We start from the raw sequence: 24,573 nt of genomic DNA, 5'->3' as shown, positions 1-24,573 counted from the left end.
TTTTTCAGATTTTTTAAAGAAACGGTCGCTCAGTAAACACCAAAAATATGAGGGGGGTAACCAAAAAAATGGGTTTTTTCGAATTTTGAGTAATTTCCGGCGAGAAAGTGGCAAAATTATCCCTGCCATTCAAAAGAACGTAAAAAAATACACTAAAAAAAATTTTGTCGGAGCTAGCCAAAAATTACCTACATAACCTAAAAATTTTTTGAAAACTTCAAAAATTTTTTCTGGCGTCAATTTTGATCCAAAAAATCTGAAAAAAATCAGTGGGATTTAGGGTATAATAATGTACATTCACAATTTTTTTCACATTTTTTAAAGCAAAAGGTCGCTCCAAAAAAATGTTTTTCGAAAAAACACATTTTTTTCGATAGGGGACACCTGGGGTCACATAGGGAGCTAAAAATTTGGTTAGGGGGTTTTTGAATTATGTACTTTCGATTGCCCAACCCCAACTAAGAATCCAGCCGAGTGCAGATTTTACCATCTTATCCCGCTATAGCCTTTCTAAGCATTCTCACATCCTGCTTATCTATTTCTATGTTCCGTAATATATTTGCAAGCCTTCTACTGTGTTGTGTTTGGCCGCAGGCTTTCTCAAAATCTACTAGATATACTTATCAATACGTCGTAGTTGACATGTTGACATCTCTACACTGTCCTATGAGCGTTTGTATAGTAAATAATGCATCTCTGGTGCCAAAGTCTTTTCTAGATCCCAGTTGCTTTCCTGTCATTGTATCGTCTAGTTTTTGTAATAGACACGTTCATGTGGGTATCACTCGCAAGAAGACTTTTAAAACATGGTTCATTAAGCTGATCATTCTATATTCTTCACATTACATTGCGTTAGGCTTTTTGGGATAAACTCAGATATTATTATCCATTCTTTCGAAATTTCTCCGGAATAGTAATGTTCGTTGAATAATTCTACTGTTTATCAATGTGGTTCTCTGTTAGTAGTCTTAAGATTTCTGTAGATATTTCATTCTGTCCCATGACTTTATAATTTTTTTTATACGTTTTAGTGCTTTTTAAATTCCCCCTTTGGTAATGGTAGGTCCATTTCTACCTTGTGGTTCTATTAGGTTTGTTCTAGCAAACAGTCAAACTAGTCAGAAACCGTCAGCAAACAGTTGGTCAGTGAGAGATTATAATACAGTCACCAGTGCTTTCCCCTCTACTCGCGCTGGTGCACTATTCGCTGATGGTTTCAAACCGTTTGCAACTGATGCTAGAACAAACCTTATGTCTTTCGTCGCCCTCAAACAGCTCTATATTCTTAATCTTCCCATCTATTTAATTTCTCTACCGTTTCAATTATTATGTTGTTGTTGTCCATTAGATATGTCTGTTTCCAATACATCTTTTTTTATATATGCCAGTTTTATGTCATGTTTTTTTCTAATCTTTATATCACTGTACCGGCATTCTTCTGATAGCCACAATTTGATTTGCATCTTTGTATTGTTATTGGTTTTTATTCTGGTATTTCCTCCTTTCCGATATATGTAAATGACGTTATTTCTTGTGTTATCCATTATTTTCGTGTTATATACAAGATAAAAAGCACTACATTACATTATTCCGAGATAAACGCCTTTTTACCTGTACTAAATTACATCATTCCTAGCAACGTTACCGCCAATAATCTAATATTCAATATAACACAAGTGAATTCTTGCACGATAATGTGATTGTCAGTTTTCATTTGGGGTGCGGGAATAAAACATACCACCTTTACGGGGTGTCTGTGCTTTCGAAAAAGAAGTATGGATTCGCAGAATCCGCCACACTTCCGGTTTCCTGAAAACGGCGCGGAAAACTCGATTTTGCCAGTGTCCGCTTTCTCCACCTACAGCCTCCTGAAGAATTGCAATTACTTGTTGACTTCGCAGTCTCCAGGTGCGTAGAACATGTTTAGTAAGTACCAAAATAATTTATTGACTAAATCACTGCTTTTTTGATATTCTGAAGTTTAAATAGAATAATTTGAAAACTTGATGGATTCGAACGTTACTTGATGGAAGTTCATTTTATCTAACAATAAAACGCTGAAAACGTTTGTTTTCTATACTTCCACAAAATTTATTACAACTAAGTGACTACAGCTGTTTCGGCAGAGTGCCTTTCTTAAGTGTTATAGTTTACAATGTGTTTGCCTTTTTAAATCTTTACCTGAAGAGGTTGAGGAGTGGGGAGATGTTTGTCTCGAGTTCGTCATTCAGAATTATATCCGTATTTTTCAATTTATTAATTTCCATAGATTCTAAAAAGGATAGCTTAAGGCCTTTATTTTGAATATGCAGAATTTGAAACTCTTCATTGAAAGAATGATTATGATCTAGAAGGTGAAGTGTGTATGTAGAAGTGTCTGTTTTTCTATTGTTGAAAGCCCTTTTGTGTTCTGCCATCCGTTTGTCAAAGGTTCTGCCAGTTTGACCGATGTAAGTTTTCGGACAGTCACCACACGTTAGTTTGTACACACACGTTAGTTGTAATAAAGTTTGTGGAAGTATAGAAAACAAACGTTTTCAGTGTTTTATTGTTAGATAATTTGAAAACTTAATAACCACTGAAAACTTTTGTTTTCTACACTTCCTCTTTTGAAAGTCCTTTTGTGTTCTACTATACGTTTGTTAAAGGTTCTACCAGTTTGACCGATGTAAGTTTTTGGACAGTCGCGACATGCAAGTTTTATACATCACTGTGTATTAGTAAGTGCTTTTTCTTTCGGCTCTTGTTGTTCTTAATGTATTGGCTTAAGTTATTGTGGTTCTGAAAGCTGAAAGCTGGTGTTATTCCTTTCTTTTTTGTGTTTCGCTATTTTTGTTGATATCTTATCTGTATCTGTAATCGAGCAAAAGGTCCTGGGTTTTTTCTCTGGCGGTAGAAAGGCTAATTTCAGTACTTTCTTATGCAGTTTAGTTTAACGAAAGAGTATAAACTACAAAAACCTGGCCACCCAATAAGACTTTCTAGTATTATACTATCAATAAGTAGTTTCTTTTTATACAGCTCTATCATATAAAATTTCAAAATAAGCTAAGAGTTTATTTTAGAATATACTTAGAATATTCTTTCTCAGCTCAGCTCATGCTCAGCCTTCTTATTTTGTGTCTTACTCTATGTTTCAACAAAGAAATGAGCAAGACAGCTCTTAAAGATCGAATGTAACTTCCCTCCCAGACAAATAGACAAAATAAGCTGCAGATGGATAGACTACATGCTGCAGATCCGTGTAATATCAGTAAGATTGAGGATACAATGTCAGCACAGGTAGCCAGCACCTGAGCACAGTTTGATGTCAAGACTTAGCAACGAGAAACATCATGCCTAGACTAAACAAATGACGGCATCCTACAACGAACTAAATGACACAGTTGGAGATAAAATGTAACAGGCTCTGACTGTAATTAAAGAATGCACTTCAAACTTAGGGCTTAACATAAGCTCCCAGAAGTCCAAAATCGTGAATTTTTACAGGAGTGATTACTGATTAGAGCGATTAAGTCATCTAAACCTAAATGGTACAAATCTAAATTTGGAGGGTGAAATGAACTACCTTGCGGTAATATTAGATTCGAGACTTACTTATAATCAGCAGATAGAAATAATAATCAAGAGATGGGTACCGTAATGGAAGTCAGACGCACAAGATGGAAAAACAAACAATAACATATGCGTCAGAGGTATAATAGGTGCAGAAAAAAAAGTACCATTCTAAAATTAAGCATTGGTGAAAACTTGCTTGTGTTTAAATTACACAGACTCTGAAGGCCTCACCAACAGCAACTGTGGACTCCTTTGTACATTGTTAAAAGGGAGAGGCGAGAATATGATATTATGAACTGCAAGAAAACCTGAGGAATTCAATGGTTAGACCAGGATACAATAACATCATAAATAATAAAATCGGGAATACAATATGGATGGCAACTTCTTTCCATATGGTATCCAGAAACAGGCCTAATGTAGACAGAGAGAGAGATAAGATAGGGAGGCAAAATTACATCTGGTATATAGATTATTTACAGAGAATACTGATTATTATCATCATTACTCAATCTATTGCATCCACTGTTGGATAAAAGGTCTCCTCCATATTCTTCCATGATTTTCTATCTTGTGCTTTCTTTATCCAATTTCCCAGTATTTCTCTTAAGTCATCGATCCATCTTTTTAGTGATCTATCTCGCCGTCTTTTATCTTCTCTAGGTCTTCATTCTATGAGTCTTTTGGTCCACCCATTATCATTTAAAAGTGCTACATATCCAGCCCATCTCCATTTGGCTTTTGCAATTTTTTCTATGACATTTGTTACTTTGGTCCTCTCTGTCACTATCCTATTTGGTACCATATCTCTTCTTGTTATTCCCAACATTGCTCTTTCCATTTTCTTTGGGTTATTCTCAATTTATTTGATGAATGTTTAGTCAAAGTTGTGGTTTCGGAAACATATGTTATTACCGGCAGTATGCATTAGTTGTAAACTGTTTTTCTTCAAGCAAATCGGTAGCGTTCCTTTTAGAATATGTCCCATCTTGCTAAATGCTGCCTATCCCAAGCCTATACGACGCTGGATTTCCCAACTTTGATTGTCTTTTCCTATTCTAATTTCATGGCTTAAATAGATACCTATTGCTAAAAACCTGATGTACTTTGTGCCCATCTACTCTCATAACATGACTTGGAACTAAATTGGTCATGTATTTTGTTTTTTAAAAGTTTATGTGCCTACTTACTTGTTCTATTAGCCGAAGCAATAAAGCACTGAACCTCCGAAAAAAAAGGACAAGACGGATCTTAATAATTCTTTTTGAATTCGATTCGCGAATGCGCCAGAAAACTTTGTGAACCAGAGTCATGATATAATATTGAAAAACTGCATACAAGAAATGCATTCTTAAAGTGCATCTCAAACAGACAATAAAAGAAATTCAGAACTCGTCAATTATCGGCGGAAATGAGTTCAATTTTGTTACTCGGGGGGTTTTTTGGGTCGCTGAAAACTAATATGACGCCAAAAGTGATCTCCGGAGTACCTGGTGCCCAGGGTACCTACTGCGTACCTCGTCTTGTGGCAAATTCATTAAAAATTAGTCAAAAATCATTACTCGGGGGGTTTTTTAGCCGCCAGCGACGAATATGACATCAGAAGTAATTTCCGGAGTACCTGGTGCAGAGGGTACCTACTGTTTACCTCGTCTTGTGGAGTTTTCGGCAAAAAATGTATTAAAAAATTAGTCAAAAATAATTACTCGGGTGTTTTTGGGGTCGCTAACGACGAATATGACATCGGAAGCGATCTACAGCGATCTTCATCTCATTTATAAACATGTTAAATTATGTAAATACAAGTTGTAAACGTAATATGTAATAAATAGGCATAATTTGTTAATGTGGTTTGAAAAAATTAAAAAAAAATAAAAAAAAATAATAATATTAAAAAAACACACAAAATAAACTAATAACAAAAAAAAATAAACAAAAAAAAGGAAAAAAAAAGGAACAAAAATAAAAAAGAATAGAAAAAAAAAAGAAGTAAAAAAAGTGTTTCGCACAAATTAAAATATATATTAAAAAACACAGTAAAATAATTTAAAAAAAAAACAAAATAAAAAAAAGCTACACAATGTACCAATGTATCTATAAAAATAAAATTGTAGAATGTACTTATGTTATTATAAGAAATTTATGACTATGAATCTGCAATCAATCAGAAACAAGTCTGGCTAATTGGCTCTGCCAAAGCCATTTTCCAAAAAAAAAAAAAAAAAAAAAAGACATCGGAAGCGATCTACAGAATACCTGGTGCCCAGAGTACCTACTTCTTATGGAGTTTTCGACAAATTCATTAAAAAATTAGCCAAAAATCATTATTTGGAGTTTTTTGGGTCGCTGACAACGAATATGACATCGGAAATGCTCTACGGAGTACTTGGTACCCAGGGTACCTACTGTTTACCTCGTTTTCTGGAGTTTTTGGCAAATTCATTAAAAAATTAGTTAAAATTCATTACTTAGGAGGTTTTTGGGGTCTCTGACGAAGAATATGACATCGGAAGTGATCTCCGGTGTACCTGGTGCCCAGGGTTCCTACTGTTTATCTCGTAACTAATGATGTTTGACTAATTTTTTAATGAATTTGTCGAAAACTCCAGAAAACGAGGTAAACAGTAGGCACCCTGGGTACCAGGTACTCCGTAGATTACTTCAGATGTCATATTCGTCGTTAGCGACCCCAAAAATCCCCGAGTAATTATTTTTGACTAATTTTCTAATACATTTTTTGCCGAAAACTCCACAAAAGAGCTAAACAGTAGGTACCCTGGGCACGAAGTACTCCGAAAATCACTTCCGATGTGATATTCGTCGTTAGCGGCCCCAAAAACCCCCCGAGTAATGATTTTTGACTAATTTTTTAATGAATTTTAATGACGAGGTAAACAGTAGGTATCCTTTGCAACAGGTACTCCGGAGATCACTATTGACGTCATATTCGTTTTCAGCGACCCCAAAAACCCCCGAATAACAAAATTGAACTCATTTCCGCCCATAATTGACGAGTTCTGAATTTTTTTTATTGTCTCTTTGAGATGCACTTTAAGAATGCATTTTTTGTATGCAGTTTTTCAATATTATATCATGGCTCCGGTTCACAAAGTTTCCTGGCGCATTCACGAATCGAATGCAAAAATAATTATTAAGATCCGTCTTGTCCTTTTTTTTCGGAGGTAATGCCGATTTTAGTGCTTTATTGCTTCGTCTATATTACCTGTTTTATTATTTCTTTCATCATTTGATGGAAGAGAATCATATACATATCTTACAGAAAGTATAAATTTTTATTCGAGGTATAAATTTATGCAATATTGCATTGCGCTTGACGGCTTTTGTAGTTTTGAAGCAAAAACCACGAAAAAACGCAATTTTCCTTTCTGTCCCATAATTTTTTCCACGGGAATATAAGTATAGGAATTGCTTCATAGAAAATTATCTTCTTCCTTCTTCTTTAAAATGAAGTTCAGTAGAAGTCTTTAGGATTCATATTATCCGAGATACGATTTTTCAAAGTGCGCCATCCACCATTTTTGGGTAAATATTTCCCTATGTTTTTCCAAACATTGTTCTATAACGTTTTTCTACGCAGCTTTAGGTAGACCCAGTTCTAGGGCTAACTTTAATCAAGATATGGTTCTTCAAAGTTTTCTACTTCTAACGATTTTTGCTAACTTTACGGCTATTTTTCTTGTACATTTAGGTAAATAAATTGCTGAATAAGAAGGAAAGCTTATTTTCTGTACTTTAAAATGGACTATTGTAAAAGATTTGAGTACTAACAATAACCAGGATAAAGTTCATCAAACTGTGATGCTTGCAACGATTTTTGCAATATACCCCATTGCATATACAGGGCCTATTTTACTTCAAATCAGCCCCGATGCACTACACAATTTGCGGGCCCCTAAATATGATTTGATTACATTGAAACAACAATTATTCTGGCTGAAAAGCATTTGCGACTGGACCGCATTAGCCAACCTTCGTTAGTGGAGTCAGCACTAGAAAAAGAAGAAGTTTAAAGATAACTTAATATCATTTCAGTATGATCTTAAAATCATAAAATGATGTTCGGTAGAAGTCTTTATCCGAGATACGATTTATCAAAGTTCGCTAGTCACACTATTTTTGGGTAAATTTTCCTTATAGTTTCGCAATAGTTATTTTCCTTATTAGTAAGTAATTAATTTTTCAATGTCAATACTCTCTATAATATGATTTGGTATTGCATATGAAAAGGAAACAATAAATATTCAAAATGTAGTGGTCGGAATTTTTACTTATGCGAGGATTGTTGTATGACGGGATTTTGGCCTGTCGGTGTTTTGGCCGTCGGGATTTTGGCTGTCGGGATTTTGGGCGCCATCGGGATAAAAGTTCTCTACCTCCTTCCATTCTGTGCAACACCATTTCGTTCGTAATATGATCGGTCCTGAGATCTGACCTGAAAAGTCACATCTCAAAATCTTCCAGCTTTCTCATTAAGTCAACATTAAACTTTACTTGTATTTATTTAAACGGAAACTTCATTTGAAGGATCCCATACATCAGGGGGTCACCAATTAGCGGACCGCGGTCCGCATCCGGACCGTATGCTAGTTTTTTGCGGACCGTGATTAAATTCAGAATATAGTGTTTTCCAATTTTGAAAATGTTTGGCCATGGAATTGTGTACTATGTTTGGCTCAACTCAGGGCCGTGCGGTACATCTTTTCAATATGATGCAAGTCTTCGAAATGCCGCCCCTTGAGGGGGTAGGCGCAAAATTTCTCCTGCAATGCTTTTTAAATGCATTCATTTTTTCGAATTCTGAGAAAACCAACAAGTATTTTTGAAAAATTTAAAAGCATAATGAAAGATTACGTTATTACCGAGAGACAAAAGACCTTGAAAACTTCTATGGGACCGTTCAAGTATTACGTAACGCAGGTTAGGGAGGGAGGGGTCAAAAATCTTCAAAAATCGCGTTACGTAATACTTGAACGCTCCCTATAATGTTTATTTTAATAAGTTACAGGGTTGAAAAAAAAATTTGGGTCATTTTTAATTTCAAAATATTAAAATTGAACGAAATTTACAAAAATTACAATTTTACCCTTCTGACTTTAATTTGGGATGATTTTACCCTTCAGATGGGTGTACCTAGTCTCCAAAGTAGCAGCTAGATGAAAAATTTATTTAAAATTTATCTTCCACTGTTAAGAGCTCATCCACAGACTTTTCGTAATCAACTTATATCAACATATTTTATCAACTTATATCAAGTTTCCTGCAACTGCATTTGCAGTAATTGTCTGTAACTTTTCATTTTTTCGCTTAGACAAAACATGGCTGTAAAAACATAAATTTATAAATCGTATACCTCAATGTTGGAATAACAAAGAACTTATAGAAAAAGATAAGCGTTGTATGTACTTATATAGTATTTATACTTTCCGTTGACACTTGATCCTATACAGGGTGTTTCATTAATAATTGTCCATATAGTAACTGGAGAAACTTTAGCACAAAATACGAAGATTTAACGCAAAACACTTAAATAAAATATGGTTCCTTACTGAGTTACAGGGTGTTTTATCTAAAAATTTAAAAAATATTTTTGCTCAGCATTTTAAAACTGTTCGACGTATCCTTTTCATACTTGGCAGGAAGTATATGTACTGTACAAACTACTAAATTATGTTAAACAAACGTTTCTGGCTATTACCAGAGGCGTACGACGGAGGAAAGTGAATGGTTGACCCCTTCCAAATTCTACGCTACTGACGGAATTGCTATTTTAGTTCAATTTTTGGATTCTCCAATACTTTCTATCAAAATAGTATACTCTTAATTCGTAACGATAAAGTCATTAGTTTTCGAGATCTTTGAAGTTAAAAATGAAACGGTACGGTCATTTTGATTAATGTATTGTGTCGCTTCATTTTTAATTTCAAATATCTCGGAAACTAATCATTTTATCGTTACGAATAAAGAGTATATTATTTACATAAAAAGTATTGGAAAATCAAAAAATTACACTAAATAGCAATTTCGCCAGTGGCGTAGAATTTGGGAAGGGTCAACCTGTCACTATCCCCTATCGTACGCCTCTGGTAGTAGCTAGAAACGTTTATTTATCTTAATTTAGTAGGGCGTACAGTACCTACACTTTCTGCCAAGTTTGATAAGGATACGCCAAATAGTTTTAAAGTACTGGGTACAAATAATTTTTAAATTTTAATCATAATATGAATCATATCATAAATTAATCAAAATAACTGTGCCGTTCCATATTTAACTTCAAATATCTCGAAAACTAATTACATTATCGTTACCAATAAAGAGTATATTATTTACGCAGAAAGTATTGGAGAATCTAAAAATGGCACTAAAATAGTAATTCCTCCAGTGGCGCAGAATTTGAGGGGTCAACCATTCACCATCCCCTGTCGTACGCCACTGGTAATATCTAGAAACGTTTGTTTATGATAATTTAGTAGGGTGTATAGTAGTCGCACTCTCTGCAAAGTATGAAAAGGATACGTCGAATAGTCTTAAAATGCTGAGCGAAAATAATTTTTAAATTTTTAGATAAAACACCCTGTAACTCAGTAAGGAACCATATTTTATTTAAGTGTTTTGGGATAAATCTTCGTATTTTGTGCTAAGGTTTCTCCAGTTACTATATGGACAATTATTAATGAAACACCCTGTATACATATATTTTTAATTATTGAATGGTTCAAGGTTCAATTTGTATTTTGATTTTACTGATTATGTCGCCCCAATTGTGACGCCGCCTGATGCGGCTGCCTCACCGCATCATAGCACGGCACGGCCCTGGCTCAACTTATATGTGCGAAGCTGCTTTTTCAAGAATAAACTTTATTAAAAATCGGTGCAGATCTCAGCAAACAGATAAATCTCAACTCCCTAATGAAAATCAGTTGCACTGTTGAACTAAACTCATTCCGGACTTGAGGCAGGTTGTACATTTGTTTTACATAGGAAACAACTTTTTTTAAATAAATTTAATAATTATTTGTTGCCCCGAAAATGTATTTATTGGTTATTTGGGTGATTTTAAACAAAAAAGGCCTCTTGTCATTTTTATAAAAAGTTGATAGTTTTCGAGTTATAAGCTATTTAAAATAAGAAAAATGCGAAAATCGCTTAGGTACGCATTTTCGAGGCTTGAAAACGCATGTGTAAATTATTAGTGCTCCGGTTGACAAGTGCCTTAAAGTTAAACTTATACATTAAATTTCAAGATTCACGGCTCATTTCAATATAGACTGTTGTTTTTTAATGGTTAATTGTCGGGCGTCGCACTTTATAATGAGTCTCTGTCGCATGTATACATATGTACTTACGCGAAAAATTCCCAACAAATATTTAACATTTAATAAAATTTTATGATATATTATTAACATAGTTTTTTTAATAATTTATTTATTCAATTAATTATTGCCAGTGTGCTAATTAAATACGCCAATCATGTAGTGGGCGAGGACGCGCATTATTAACAATTAAATAACGGTCTAAATTTAAATACACCCCGATTACTCAGCATAATCTTGAAATTGAATGTTTAAGTTTCAATTTAGGCACTTGACAACCTCAAAAATAATAATTTACACATGAGTTTTCAAGCTTCGAAAATGCTTATTTTTGCATTTTACAGATTTTAAGTAAATCGCTTAAACCCAAAATCTACTAACTTTTTAGAAAAGATCTTTTTTGTTTAAGATGGCCCAAAAATGCTAAAAACATAGTTATTTTCGGGGACATAAACGTGATATTTTGAATTTGTTAAAAAATACTGTTAAACAATTTTTGCCTAAAAATTTCGCCCTGCACCCTTTTGATTTGTTATTATGGTGGGATGATATTTTTTAACAAGAATCCGCAAAGAAACCGGATCAGCACAACCGGACACAGGTAGCATTAAGTCCGGACCCCGAAAGTGTCATAGGTCTTCGAAAAGGACCCTCAGGGAATATAATTGGTGACCCCTGCCCTACATGACCAGTATATAATAAACCTACATTTGATTTATTGTTTCAATGGAAGGAACACAATGTTAAAATAAATGGGGTTCAATAAAAAACTAAATCTATTAGCGTATAGGAATCAAAAGAAGAACCGAATGACGTGTAAAGCTTCAGACTTTCAGACACGATTTCAGATCCGTCGAACCGTAAGTTTACTTTTACAATTAAAAGAAACCAAATCTCGCGTGTCCGTAAAATCCCTATCTTTTTTATTAGAAGTTCGAGGCTCATGCAATCAAAGAAAATAACCGTTTATCAAACGATTAACGTAAATACGTTTTGATTTTTCTATAAAATAGTGTTCGATTCTGGTTTGCATGACATGCCCAAGGCGTGATCCTGTTTCATGCCAGGTAATGTTTCGGAAGGAAAAATGATATTATTGTTTCTGAAATAAATTGATGTGGTCAGATAAAACCATCGTAACGTGCACCAATTGTCGGGTGCTATTTAAATGCAGCCGAGGAATCAAAGAAACGAGCGGTGCCAGGTCCTGAAAAATTATGATGTTCTCACGTGGAAAAATTAGAAAATGGAATTGCTATTGCTACATTGTTTCATGTCGGGATTGGTAATGAGTGTCTTTCACAAACAAAACACAATATGACAATATGACAGGTTTGCATCTACGTATGGTACGTCTAGAAAATAAATTAGAAAAATAGATTTTCTTTTTAGCAGCTTAGATCCTCATAATTATGATATGGAGTACCTATATAGGACGAAGTTACTATAAATGCGTTGGTTACACTAAAGTGGTTTTTCTTATGTATTCTACATACACTCGTTTGACTGATTTTCAATTGACTCGAAATTTTTCACGTACTAGTATTTGGGTTTTCCGTAACAGAAAGCAGGACATGAAGTTCGTTGACGTCATTAAAAATAAATGGTTTATTTTTATTTACCTTTTCGTACCTATGCAACATTACCAGTAGCACGGAATCTATCGAGAAATCTCTCAAAAACGTCCATTTTTGGGTGTCTTCTATCAGGATACCTTTAAGCGTAAACTTTAGAAGCTAAGAGATAATTTTAAAAATATTCCCCAATGAAAAGTAGCATGTCCATTCTTTCATAGATATCGTGATTATTCATTTTTAGGAACAAATAAATTTGAATGTAACTGGCTCTGCCAAACCCATTTTTAAGTAAAAAAAGAATGTGTGTGTACTTTGTACGCACGTAAGAAGTTATACTTCTATTATATGATTAAAACGAAATTAATATACTTTTTATTTATATTTTGTTTAAATATTAAACTAATTTATACTTACTACTTCTCAAACATTTTTATTAGAACAGTGCCAAAAATTAAAATAATAAAAGAATAAAACACACACAAACACATTAAACAAGCCACAAATGATGTCTGAACATTAATTGTCGAAAATTTTTTTAACTAAATACGTATTTTCTGAAAATACAATTATATAATAAATATACTTACAATCATAAAATGTATTAAAAAAAAACAAAAAAGAAAGTTTCTATTGGGATTCGAACCAGCGCTGATAAGAGCGGTTGGTATTGGAATTCATTCGCCTTCTCCGCTTAGCCACGGACACTATGTGTCATTATTTACGAAGATCGACTAACTAAACGGATTAAACTTGTGATATTTTGATATTTTGAAAATTGATCAAATTATTTTAATTTTGAATTGAAATGATTTAGAATTGAAAAAATACAACAAAACATAGAGTAAAAAAACAATATATTAGGTGAATATTGATAGAAATTTTGATGGTAATCAAATTATATAAATAAAAGTATTACATACTATGTATTTTGGCAGATCAAATAGGTAGGTTTATACCCATGATACATTAACAATTATTACGTAACTGTTGCTTTTAAAAACTATTTAAAAGTCACTACAATATTATAAACTTTTTTGTTTCTGTCCTCACAACAATAAACCTAATATATTATACATTTGTTTACCTTTACCTTTACCTCCAAACCACAGCTGCCATATCGGATAATTTTTGACATGTCATTTGAACATCCAATCAGAACAAAGTTATAATGCGCATGCGCCGGGCTGATAGGTTTTAACATATAAAAAAATCACCCTCTATCGCCGGTAAAGAAGTATAACTTCAAAAAAAATTGAATATCATACACCGATGTTTATAGTTTTGATAATTACCAGACCGTACTGTCATAAACTGACAATGTCATACAATGACATTAATAACTACATCTTTTGTTTTAAAATCTATTTACAGATTAAGAATTTAAATAATTGTAAATTACGCAAAAACTATGACACCTAGGTATAGGACATCCATATACCATTCGAAAGAGGTAAATTTGTTTAGTATGATTATTTATTAATATATATGGTGTTCCATTTAAAATAAGCATCATATGACACATTGAATACTCCACTAATGAAACTGTAAATTTTTAACACCCTGTAGACAAATGTGTAATAATTAATCATGGAATACATTCAACCAATATCCAACTATTTAGATGTAAAAGTAATGTTTTTATAATTTCGTAAATAACTTGAGAATAAGCCTTCTTTTAAAACTTTACATTTTAAGAAAAGTCAACATAACTCAGAACACTCTGTACATAGGTATAGGGAAGCCTTATGAAACTATACCTTATTTTTTGCGGACAATTAAAAAATTCAATAAAATACAGGGTGTTCCTTAAGAAAAAATATAACTTTGATACGCCGCCATTTATTGGGACACCCTGTATATTTCAAAATAATTTTAAAATGTAGCTTTTTGCATCCTGTATATCTACAGAAAAATTATTCAAAATTAAATTTCCCATCAAAATGTCACTTTCCAAATTCAGAAATAATTTTTTGTTTCCTCTAAAAATGAAACCTATGTAAATGTAACTTTTCAATGGCTAGCAAGTATTTTGCTTTCTTGACTGAATAAACCACCTGACAATTTAGAAATTTTTACAGAAAATAAAATATTAACATATTATTTTATTTTTTTAGAACCTCATCTAAAATCGTTCTTACCACCCGAGCTACAGATGAGATGCCCTCCTATAGACAGTCAAAGCAAGAGTTTCTTGTCCTCAACAGCCCTTCTGCGATATCCCCCACCTTTCCACTTCTTACCTGACCAAGTTCGTAAGTTCACTTAACTTTTTAACTACAGTTGCCATCAATTTATTGCAAAAAGCCTTAATTCTAATCTTATTACAAAGTCATTTGTATTTGAGTGGTTCCGTTAAGTTTCAAGAGGTAGATAAACATACTGAATAACAGGTATCTATAATAATTAAATGTACAATAGATTACCATTTTTCTACTTGTGCCGGAAACGTAACCACATCACTCAAATACAAATGACTTTCTTATAAGCCTAAGATTAAGGTTTCTGCAATAACTTGTTACTTGTTGGCAACTATAGATAAACAATTTTTAAAATATCTAATTGGTTTGTAGGATCTCGAACTCCTCCAGATATTACTCAGTATAGTTCGTTATACGATTCCTCGAATTTAAGAAGACAAAGAGGAGAAAAGAAACCTATACCTGATGAACAAAAAGATGATAAATATTATGAGAGGCGGAGAAGAAACAATCAGGCTGCGAAGAAATCGAGAGATGCCAGAAAGATGAGGGAGGATCAAGTAAGTGATTCAATAGCTATAAGAATTAATTTTTTTTATCTTGTTTTTATATCGTTTATACTTTTTCTTGCCTCCCTATAATTTACAGAAACTTGTAGCTTTTATTTAAAGATTTGGGCTTATATTACTTTTGTAAAGATTCGGCTATATTTTTTATGTACCTATGCTTCTGGCTGTGACTATTTTGGTGGATTTTAAACTATGATTTTACAACTATTTATCATCTTTGCTCTCTGATCGTTTCCTACTGAGAGCTTATTGAGTACAGTTACATCTTGAACCATTTTTGTTTTGTCTGTTATTATATTATAATCACATTCACTTCAAAGTTCTTCCGTCTCAACTAACCCTCAATTTCCTATTCTGTAGGCTTGTCAAGAAATTTCAAAGATAACTGTCAAAGTCTATTTCAAATCCATCACCTTCCTAAATTCTTGAAAGAATCTGAAGAAATTTTGGAATTGGATATGGATTGGCTCATGAAATATAAGAAGAAAATTTTCCTAACATAGAAAAAGTTACTTTGTTGCGTTCCGTCAGCTTGTTGGAGGATTGTTTACAGTCCCAAACCAACTTTGACTCACTTTGTCTCACTTTAATAAGGCAAATCAGCTGTCTGATAAATAAAGACTATTGGCCTACGAGCGTCTCGATTGAGACATTCTTGTGCACTAATGTCTGTAGCATGTATTTGTGGCTGAAAGATAGTTGAGATGTTTCCAAGAGATTTGGGTAGCTGGAAATTATGTCCAGTAACTCCCACTCCTACCCTTTTATCTATCTTAAGTCCATCCGTATACAGCAGCGGATCCAGCATCGTTAAGAGGGGGGGCCGATTGGCTAAAATGAAAATCGGATCGAAGAACTGACAAATACCTGTTCAGTAATTTTTAAAAATCTATCGAATAACACCCAATACGACCCCCTACTTCATCCCCTGGAGGTGGGGTGGGGCTCAATTTAAAATCGTAAAGGGAAACCCCCAGTTTTTATTGCAGATTTGGATTCCTTACGTAAAAGTAAGCAACTTTTATTCGAGACATTTTTTTTATTCTATAGAAATAGAATAATATAGAAATAGTCTGTTTCGAGAAATACACTTCCAAATGAAAAACTAAAAAGCACGTGTTTAATATTTTTCAAAAACCTATCGAATGACACCGTGTCGTGTTTGGTGGCATTCGATATAGGTCTGGATCCCGCGTATGAAAAGAAAGTTGATTAATAGCAAGCTGAAAATTTGTTAGTAGCTTAAGGGTGTCTAGTCGGATAAACTTTGATATATGGGAACACTGGAACAGGGGCAGTTTTAATTGTGGAACAGGTTAAAAATTTGGAACTGTCAGACCACGAAAACGGCACATTTATTTTGTCCGACAGAACAGACATAAACTCTCCAAACAGAGATTAAACTCTCATGCAAAAATCAGACTGCTATTTATCACCTGTCATAATTCCTGTCATTTGACATATTCTACATGTTCCACTCATTAAAACGCCCATTTGGTGATAAATAGCAGTCTGATTTTTGCATGAGAGTTTAATCTCTGTTCGGAGAGTTCTGTCTCCGAACGAAAGTCTGTTCTGTCGGACAAAATACATGTGCCGTTTTCGTGGTCTGACCGTTCCAAATTTTTAACCCGTTCCACAATTAAAACTTCCCCTGTTCCAGTGTTCCCATATATCAATGTTTGTCCGGCTAGACACCCTTAAGCTATTAACAAATTTTCAGCTTGCTATTAATCAACTTTTTTTTCATACGCGGGATCCAGACCTAATAGGATTTTGAAAAATATTCAACTTGTGTTTTTGATTTTCCATTTGAGAGTGTGTTTCTATAGATATTAAACAATTTCTATAAATTACCTATGGTATCACGATAAATCGTTTTTCCGATTATAGCGCCATCTATCCAGAATTCGAAAAAATGTCTCGAATAAAAGTTGCTTACTTTTATGTAAGGAATCCAAATTTGCAATTAAAACTGGGCTCTCCATTAAATATTTTAAAGTTGCCCCCATCCCACTTCCAGGGGGTCGAGTAGGGGTTCGTGTTTGGTATCGTTTGATAGATTTTTAAAAATTATTGAACACATATTTTTCATTTTTTCGATCCGATGTTCATTTCGCGAAATATTCAACGGTTCCGCTACTTTTGGGTTGGGACACCCTATATATTAAAGTTGATGAAACAAAAATAAATATATGTAGTGAATTATCATTAAAATTTAAAAAACCTACAAAATGAGACTTAACAACTTACAGTAGTTTCGGAAATGTAATAATGAATTAACCAAATGTAATTTTCAAAAAATCAAAATACTTTACTTTTTTCAAGGCAAAAAAATTCATGTCGAAATACATAGTTTTAATTTTATTTCGTAATGGGACAGTACATCATGTGACACCTCATTTAAAATCGTTTGAAATACTGATTTAATTACAAAAATGTATAATACGTACTTGCGCAAAAATTTTGGTCAAATGCTTTAAACGCCAGTAAGCCAGTGGTTCTCAACCTTTTTGTGGCGACGGAACACTTTTAATTACCGAAAAAAATTGCGGAACACCAAAGCAATAACATGCATATATTGATAAACAGATTAGGATTAGCACATAAATTCTGTAATAAACTTCGTTATACGTACTCAAATTTGTAAAATTTTACTTAAAATATGAAAACAAAAAACATTTTTAAAATTAACAAAAGCGTAATTCTCAAAATACATCATATGAGTAAATACTTCAAATTAGTGAGACACTTGTGCCTGGTGTCGTTTGCAAATTTGCTCAATATCAGGCCTGATGTGGGAAAGAGCGACTCTCATTTCTTGTTCTAAGTTTAGCAGCCTTTCCCGTTTCTTATTTTTAATGTTTGATGAGAACCCAAATTCACATAAATAGGACGTTGAAAACTGTATTAAAATACTAATCGCTTTTTTGGCAAGAAGTGGATATTCCTCTTGGACTAAGATCCAAAATTCCTGAACATTCACTTCTGAAAACTTAATTTTCAGAGTACGATCAGATGACAACGAAATAAATTCTTCTTCTTGGTTCAGAGAAAACTGGAAATTGGCTGTATTACCTGTGCTAAAAGGACTTATTATCCAGTCATATTTTTCTACGTTCAGAGATGGAAAATACCTGGCAATTGTCTCCTCTAATAGTGATAAGTGTTCTGTAACTATATGCGTGATTTCTTGTTCTTTATCTTCATCACCTTCATTCTGAAGCAATGGAAACATATCCATTGTATTTGTCTCTAAAATGCGCTTCTTCCAAAATGACAATTTTTTCTGGAAAGCTGACAGCTTGTCCGTAGATGTTAAAATATTTTCATTTTTGCCTTGCATACTTGAGTTAACGCCATTTAAATAATTAAAAATATCGGTAAAATATGCCACTTTAGTGCACCATGCATCATTTTCAAAATATGTGGTAAATGTGTCATTACCTTCTTCTTGGAAAAAAAGTTAACAGCTCCGTTCTAAGTTCATAAATTCGACATAATACTTTGCCCCTTGACAACCATCTAACTTCGGTGTGCAGCAACAAACATTCATACTTTGATTCCATTGAGATGCAGAGTTGTTTAAAAAGACGGGTTTTTAGTGGTCTTGATTTGATGTAATTCACGACATTAACCACTTGGTCTAATACAGATTTCAAAGGAGCTGGTAGCGTTTTTGAAATTAGAGATTCTCTATGCAAGAAACAGTGCGTAGATATGATATTTTCTTTTCGCTTTTGCAAGGGTACAAAAACCTTTTATGGAGCCTACCATGGAAGGGGCACCATCCGTACAAATTCCTACGCAGAAGTCCCATGATATATTTTTTTTCTCTAAATATGACGTTATGGAATCAAATACATCCTGACCTGTTGTACGTGCTGTAAGTTCTCTGCAGCATAAAAACTGATTGACTATTTCACCTTCGTCGAAAAATCGAATAAATCCTAATAAATGAGCTTTGCCACTAATATCAGTGGATTCGTCCATCTCCAACGCGAAGTTTTTTTTGTAAAGTTTATTTGTAACTTTTTCCTCAATATCTGCAGATAAATCAACAATCCTCCTTCTTATTGTATCATCCGACATAGGAATTTTCCGTATTTCGTTTTGTGCATCGTTGCCAAACATAATTTTGACCATCTCACAACATGAGCAATTCTGTTTCAAAGCAATTAATTCGGCGACCTTATATGAAGCTATTTGTGCTTTGTCGGAAATTGTTAGCGACCTTTCAAATTGTTTCACTTGTGTCTCCAAAAGTCGCTTGAAATAATCTTTATTTTTTGAAGCTAAACTAGCGTGTTTGGTAGTAAAATGGCGTTTTAATTTAGCCGGAGCCATTGCGCTATTAGCGAGTGTCTGCCCACAAACAATACACTTGGGAATTGGACAGTCTTCTTCCCCAGTCCAAATGAAGCCATAATCCAAATATTGCCGGTTCAACATTTTTTTGCTGCGCTTCGATTTGTCATCAACCCCACTTCGTAAAGTTCCAGTATCTCCGCTGGTGCTCGCTTCATCATTATTAATTATGAGTTGTTCCACAGTAGTTTTTCTTTTAAGTTTGAGGAACTTATCCATTTTAATTTATTCGTCTCTAAACAAAATAATGCGGATGAATGCTTCACATTTTGTATAAAATATGCAATTACTTACCTTCGATAGATAAGCCGTACGTACACGTTACCATAAAAAAACTCACACAGCGATTTTCACGTATTACGTTTGTGCGATGTAACAAATTCAACATTCAGTTGCAGACTGTTAGGTGATTCCACGATAAACAAATACACGGTATGCTTATTGGGTTGCGCGCGTCTTTAGAGCCAAAACCATCGCGCATCGTTCAATGTTCAAGGTTCAATAGGCATACGAGGCATACCGTCGTGGGTGATTCAGATTGGCTGTGGCCAGTGCGGAGCTCACTCGGCGCTTATAAAATCCAACGTGTGCACTGTGCCGACGCGGTGTTGTCACGTTGGGCAAATGAACATTTACGCTGCAGAATTTTATTAAATTAAAATGTACGTAAGTGGCTATTTTAAAATTTGAAAATATTTATTAGAAAAGAGTAATTGAGCAAAATGGTATGTAGGATTGCGAGTATTTCGCGGAACACTTGGAAGGAATTCGCGGAACACTAGTGTTCCGCGGAACACCGGTTGAGAACCACTGGCGTAAGCTGTGGTTTGTTGTGTTTTTTGTCACCATATGAGTGATGCGTATGTGACCATTTCTTTCCCAAAGAAGCATAAATCATTAAATGATTTTTAGAATATTATGATTGTACAATTTTAATTAGTTTATATTTTGCTTTATTGCAGATTGCTTTACGAGCCACGATTTTGGAGCACGAGAACGCCATTTTGCGCGCACAAGTATTAACCCTGAGAGAAGAGGCCTCTTCGCTTCGGCAAATGCTGCTTCAAAAAAAAGCAATAGAATTAGCTTCGAGAGATTCTCAAATATGTATCTCATGAAAGTTCAAATCGTTATATCTTACTAATTGTGATATTTATCTGTGTAAATAATAATTATATTCAAAATAAATATTCTTAAATCATAAGAGACTTTCATTATCAGCGGTACTACGCCTCTTAGAGGACCTTCCTGCTCCTCTATCTTTTCTCCTTCGTAAGGATGTAGTCAACATGCATCATGGAGTTCGCCAGGGTGACACCATTTTGCCAAAACTGTTCACAACATTATTGGAATACATGTGTAAGCGTGCAAACCTAGACAAAAATGGTATAAACATAAATGAAGAATAACAGACACCTCAGGTTCGCGGACGACATAGTCCTGATAAAAGATCGCATTGATCATGCCATCTAAATGTGCAAAAGGCTTCACCATGCCTCTACACAATGTTTAATAAACAACATATCAAAAAGTTCTACTCGAGAAGTGGGTGCTTCATTTTTTATTAAACAAATGAACTACGAAGTTTGATGATTTTTTAAATAACTCCGAAAATATAAATTTTAGAACAAAACTGATTTGACCATTGAAGAATTCAGAAAATTTTACAAAATAAACCTTATATAAAGAATTTTCTAAAATTAAATCTGTATCTTCTATAAATTTTTTATTTATAACGCTAAGTCACCCTTCTCACAAACATTGGCGCACTGTAAACTAGCGTACGGCGAAGTGCACGGTTGAATTATTTTACTGTAATTCTTTAACTAATGGATCAAATGAAATTTTACAAATTGAACCTAAAAGAAGAATAATTAAGCTATCTTATGGTTATAATAAAAAGAAATGTGTGTGTGTGTTTATGTTTTATTGGCACTGGTTTAAGCAACCAACTGGCCAGCCAAAATAAAAAGAAATAAAATGTATGGGAATAAGTACGGTGGCGGTGGAAAGTGAGCCTTACATGAATATTGTTTAAAAATTATTTAAAAATGTGTAACTAATACAATTTTTCTTATAAAACCCTCAATTTTGCAAAAATTACCTTTCAAGCATCGTACTAAATGATGTTTCATTCAAAAAAATCTCAAAAATTTAATTCAAATGATATGACGTCTTAAAAAATGTAATTGTTGAAATCTTCGTAGTTTTATAGAATTACCACCACTTTAAGACGGTATTACTCAAGTTTAAACAGATCTATTACAGTTTTATAAATGCTTTTTTAAAGGTTAGGATGTAATCTTTAAAATGCACTAAATTATTTTACTTTAAAAATGAAATAGACTATTTCTTTTTGAGAAAATTAAGAAAGATAACAAAAATGTAATACAAAAACCGAAAATTACCAGCTAAAAAAATGTTTATTTAAAGTGATCAAAACTTTTTTCTGTAAAACTTACCTAAAATACATTTAATAATAAACTTCAACAATAAAAAATGTTCAGCAAAAAAATTTTTTAGCTCTTATACAGTATGTATGTCTGCGTAACTTGGAACCTATTGATAACTTTTTTATTATCAGTTTTACGAAAAAAAGTTATTCTTTATAAAATACTCTGCATCGTATATAATCTAAGATGCAATCATCAAATATCAAATTTAATGAATTTTATACGAGGTATGTAAAAAAAATATGAATTTCACTCAAGAGTAAAGTATCGTTAAATTTCACAATATCGAAAATTGTTATTAAGAAAATTGTTTGGAATTAAAAAAATTGTTTTAGTGTTCAATTACATCATTCTAATTAAAATATTGTGAATAATAAAGGCACTCAACTCTTAAGAAAAATTCATATTTTTTACATACATCGTATAAAATTAAAAAAGTTTAATATCTGATGGTTGTACATGTCTTAGATTTTAGACCAGGGAGATCATTTTATAAAGAATAACTTTTTTTCGTAAAAGTGATAATAAAATAGTTATCATAATTGTAATAAAATGATGATGAGTATCCGTAATTTGAGAAAAAAATTGAAAAAATTTTTTCGATTAGAATAATGTAATTGTATATTTAAACATAGTTTTTAATTTCAAACAACTTTTCATAATAGCATTTTTTGATATTCTGAAATATAAAGGTACTTTACTCTTTAACGAAATTCATATTTTTGACATAACTCGTATAAAATTGATAAAATTTGATATCTGATGGTTGAGTTTTAGATTTTTGACTATCCAGAGCATTTTATGAAGAATAACTTTTTTTCGTAAAATTGACAATAAAAAAGTTTTCCATGTGGTTCCTAGCTAGATCGAGAGTAATCGACGTAATGAAAAGAATATCGACCTTAAAATGGAACTGGGCAGGGCACGTCGCTAGAACGAAGGACAGCAGATGTACAAAACATATTCTCGAGTGGAGACCCAGACAGGACGCCTTTCGGAATAGAGGACGACCACCAACAAGGTGGACAGATGACCTGAAGCGGATATGCCAAAATTGGATGCGAGTGACCAGGGATTTGTGGGGTGAACTACCGGAGGCCTACGTTCAGCAGTGGACAAGTATAGGCTGAATGATGATGATGAAGGCATGAAGGATGTAGTGGCGTCATGTAATTTGTTTGACTATTTCTGTCCAATTATCTCTTTCCTGTGCGTGTTGTTTTGTTTTAGGATAAGGGGACCTTATCACTCTCAAATTAATTAGGGTACAGTCGAACCCGCTTATTAGAGTACCGGTTATAGGAATATCCCGGTTTAAGGAATAGAAATTTGAGGTCCCGAAACGTTTCTATTTACTCCTTAATAAATTTACCCGCTTAAAGGAATACGTTTTAATTAATTAATATCGCTTAATCGAATATTATTCAAGTGGACGAACAACTTTTTATTCATATTTTCCAAAAAAAATTAAAATTATGTCTAGATTATTATATTTTTCAGATAATAAATACTTTATTACGCACCAGTTGGACCCTTTTACGAAATACAACAGGCCATAAAATATCTACTTTTACTTGTCTCACAAAACTTGTAAAAATTTCTATTGCGACCGACCTCGTTGCAGTTATAAATTTTATTGGTTAATGGTTTATTGACTTCGACAATACAATGGCAGACAAGAATAGAAAAGTTTTCTTTTACTGATAACCGCCCTGTCCATTCATAAACCCGACATGAGTTTGAATATTTTAACAATCCGTTTTTTGCCTGCCAATGTGCCAATTCATCAAAACACAGAATTCGACAAAATAAAGGCCGAATATTTTTAAGAGTTGTTTCGTTTGACGATAATTTATCGGTTTTCGAAGATACTGAAGATTTAGAACAAAACAATGAAACCACAACTCAATATTATAGCGAAAGATGAGGCAAAAGATGAAGATTTTTTCAATTTTGTGGATATTCCATTCAATTTGGCAAGTCCTAACCGTTTGTAATATTATAAGAAGATTTCTGGAGGGTCAATTCAATGTAATTTTTTCTAATTTGTATAACTTAAGATTTAAAAAAAAAATGAGAAGTAATTTTGGCGTATGCATTTTAAATAAGATAATTATATCGATGTTTATATATTGCACACATTTCATGCTTATTAATGGATTTATGCACAGAAAATGTAATTTGGTTTTTTAATAAAATAAGTTACACTGCTGTATCATTGACATAAAAGGACCTAAAACCATATAAATTTAATGTAAATGTAGGTACATACATAGTATGTACTATTATTATGTAAGTCTATTCAGTAGGTACACTTATTTCTACTAGCCATCAATGATCGGGTATTAGAATATCCCGGTTATAGGAATATTTTTGCTTGGCACGAAGGCTATTCCAATAAGCGGGTTCGACTGTATATTGTTATTGTCTGTGTTACACCATTCACAGTCAATCTAGCAATCACAGTCAATGTGCAGTCAATCCAGCTACCCAGATCTCTCACATTGTTCCACCCTTTC

At 33.3% G+C, this 24,573-nt stretch overlaps 1 protein-coding gene across 1 annotated transcript; it reads left to right on the top strand.

The window, feature by feature from the left end:
* Nucleotides 1-1,736: 1,736 nt before the first annotated feature.
* On the top strand, nucleotides 1,737-20,907 carry LOC114328235 (CCAAT/enhancer-binding protein beta). The gene is made up of 4 exons (XM_028277022.2): nucleotides 1,737-1,908; nucleotides 14,581-14,718; nucleotides 15,037-15,224; nucleotides 20,564-20,907. The coding sequence occupies exons 1-4, from the start codon at nucleotides 1,776-1,778 to the stop codon at nucleotides 20,717-20,719; spliced, it is 615 nt and encodes a 204-aa protein (XP_028132823.1). The 5' UTR covers nucleotides 1,737-1,775; the 3' UTR covers nucleotides 20,720-20,907.
* Nucleotides 20,908-24,573: the final 3,666 nt, after the last annotated feature.

Source organism: Diabrotica virgifera, chromosome 5 (genome assembly GCF_917563875.1).
Source record: "Diabrotica virgifera virgifera chromosome 5, PGI_DIABVI_V3a".
In the NCBI taxonomy this organism is placed as follows: domain Eukaryota; kingdom Metazoa; phylum Arthropoda; class Insecta; order Coleoptera; family Chrysomelidae; genus Diabrotica; species Diabrotica virgifera.
The sequence above is the reverse complement of the archived record's forward strand: the minus strand, read 5'-3'. Positions and strand labels throughout refer to the sequence as shown.

What these genes read in the sequence shown, in the direction of transcription:
- LOC114328235 (XM_028277022.2), top strand. Translation starts at nt 1,776, where the DNA reads ATGGATTCGCAGAATCCGCCACACTTCCGGTTTCCTGAAAACGGCGCG. An exon ending in CTTCTTACCTGACCAAGTTC is followed by an intron (nt 14,719 to 15,036) that starts GTAAGTTCACTT and finishes ATTGGTTTGTAG; the next exon opens with GATCTCGAACTCCTCCAGAT. An exon ending in GAAAGATGAGGGAGGATCAA is followed by an intron (nt 15,225 to 20,563) that starts GTAAGTGATTCA and finishes GCTTTATTGCAG; the next exon opens with ATTGCTTTACGAGCCACGAT.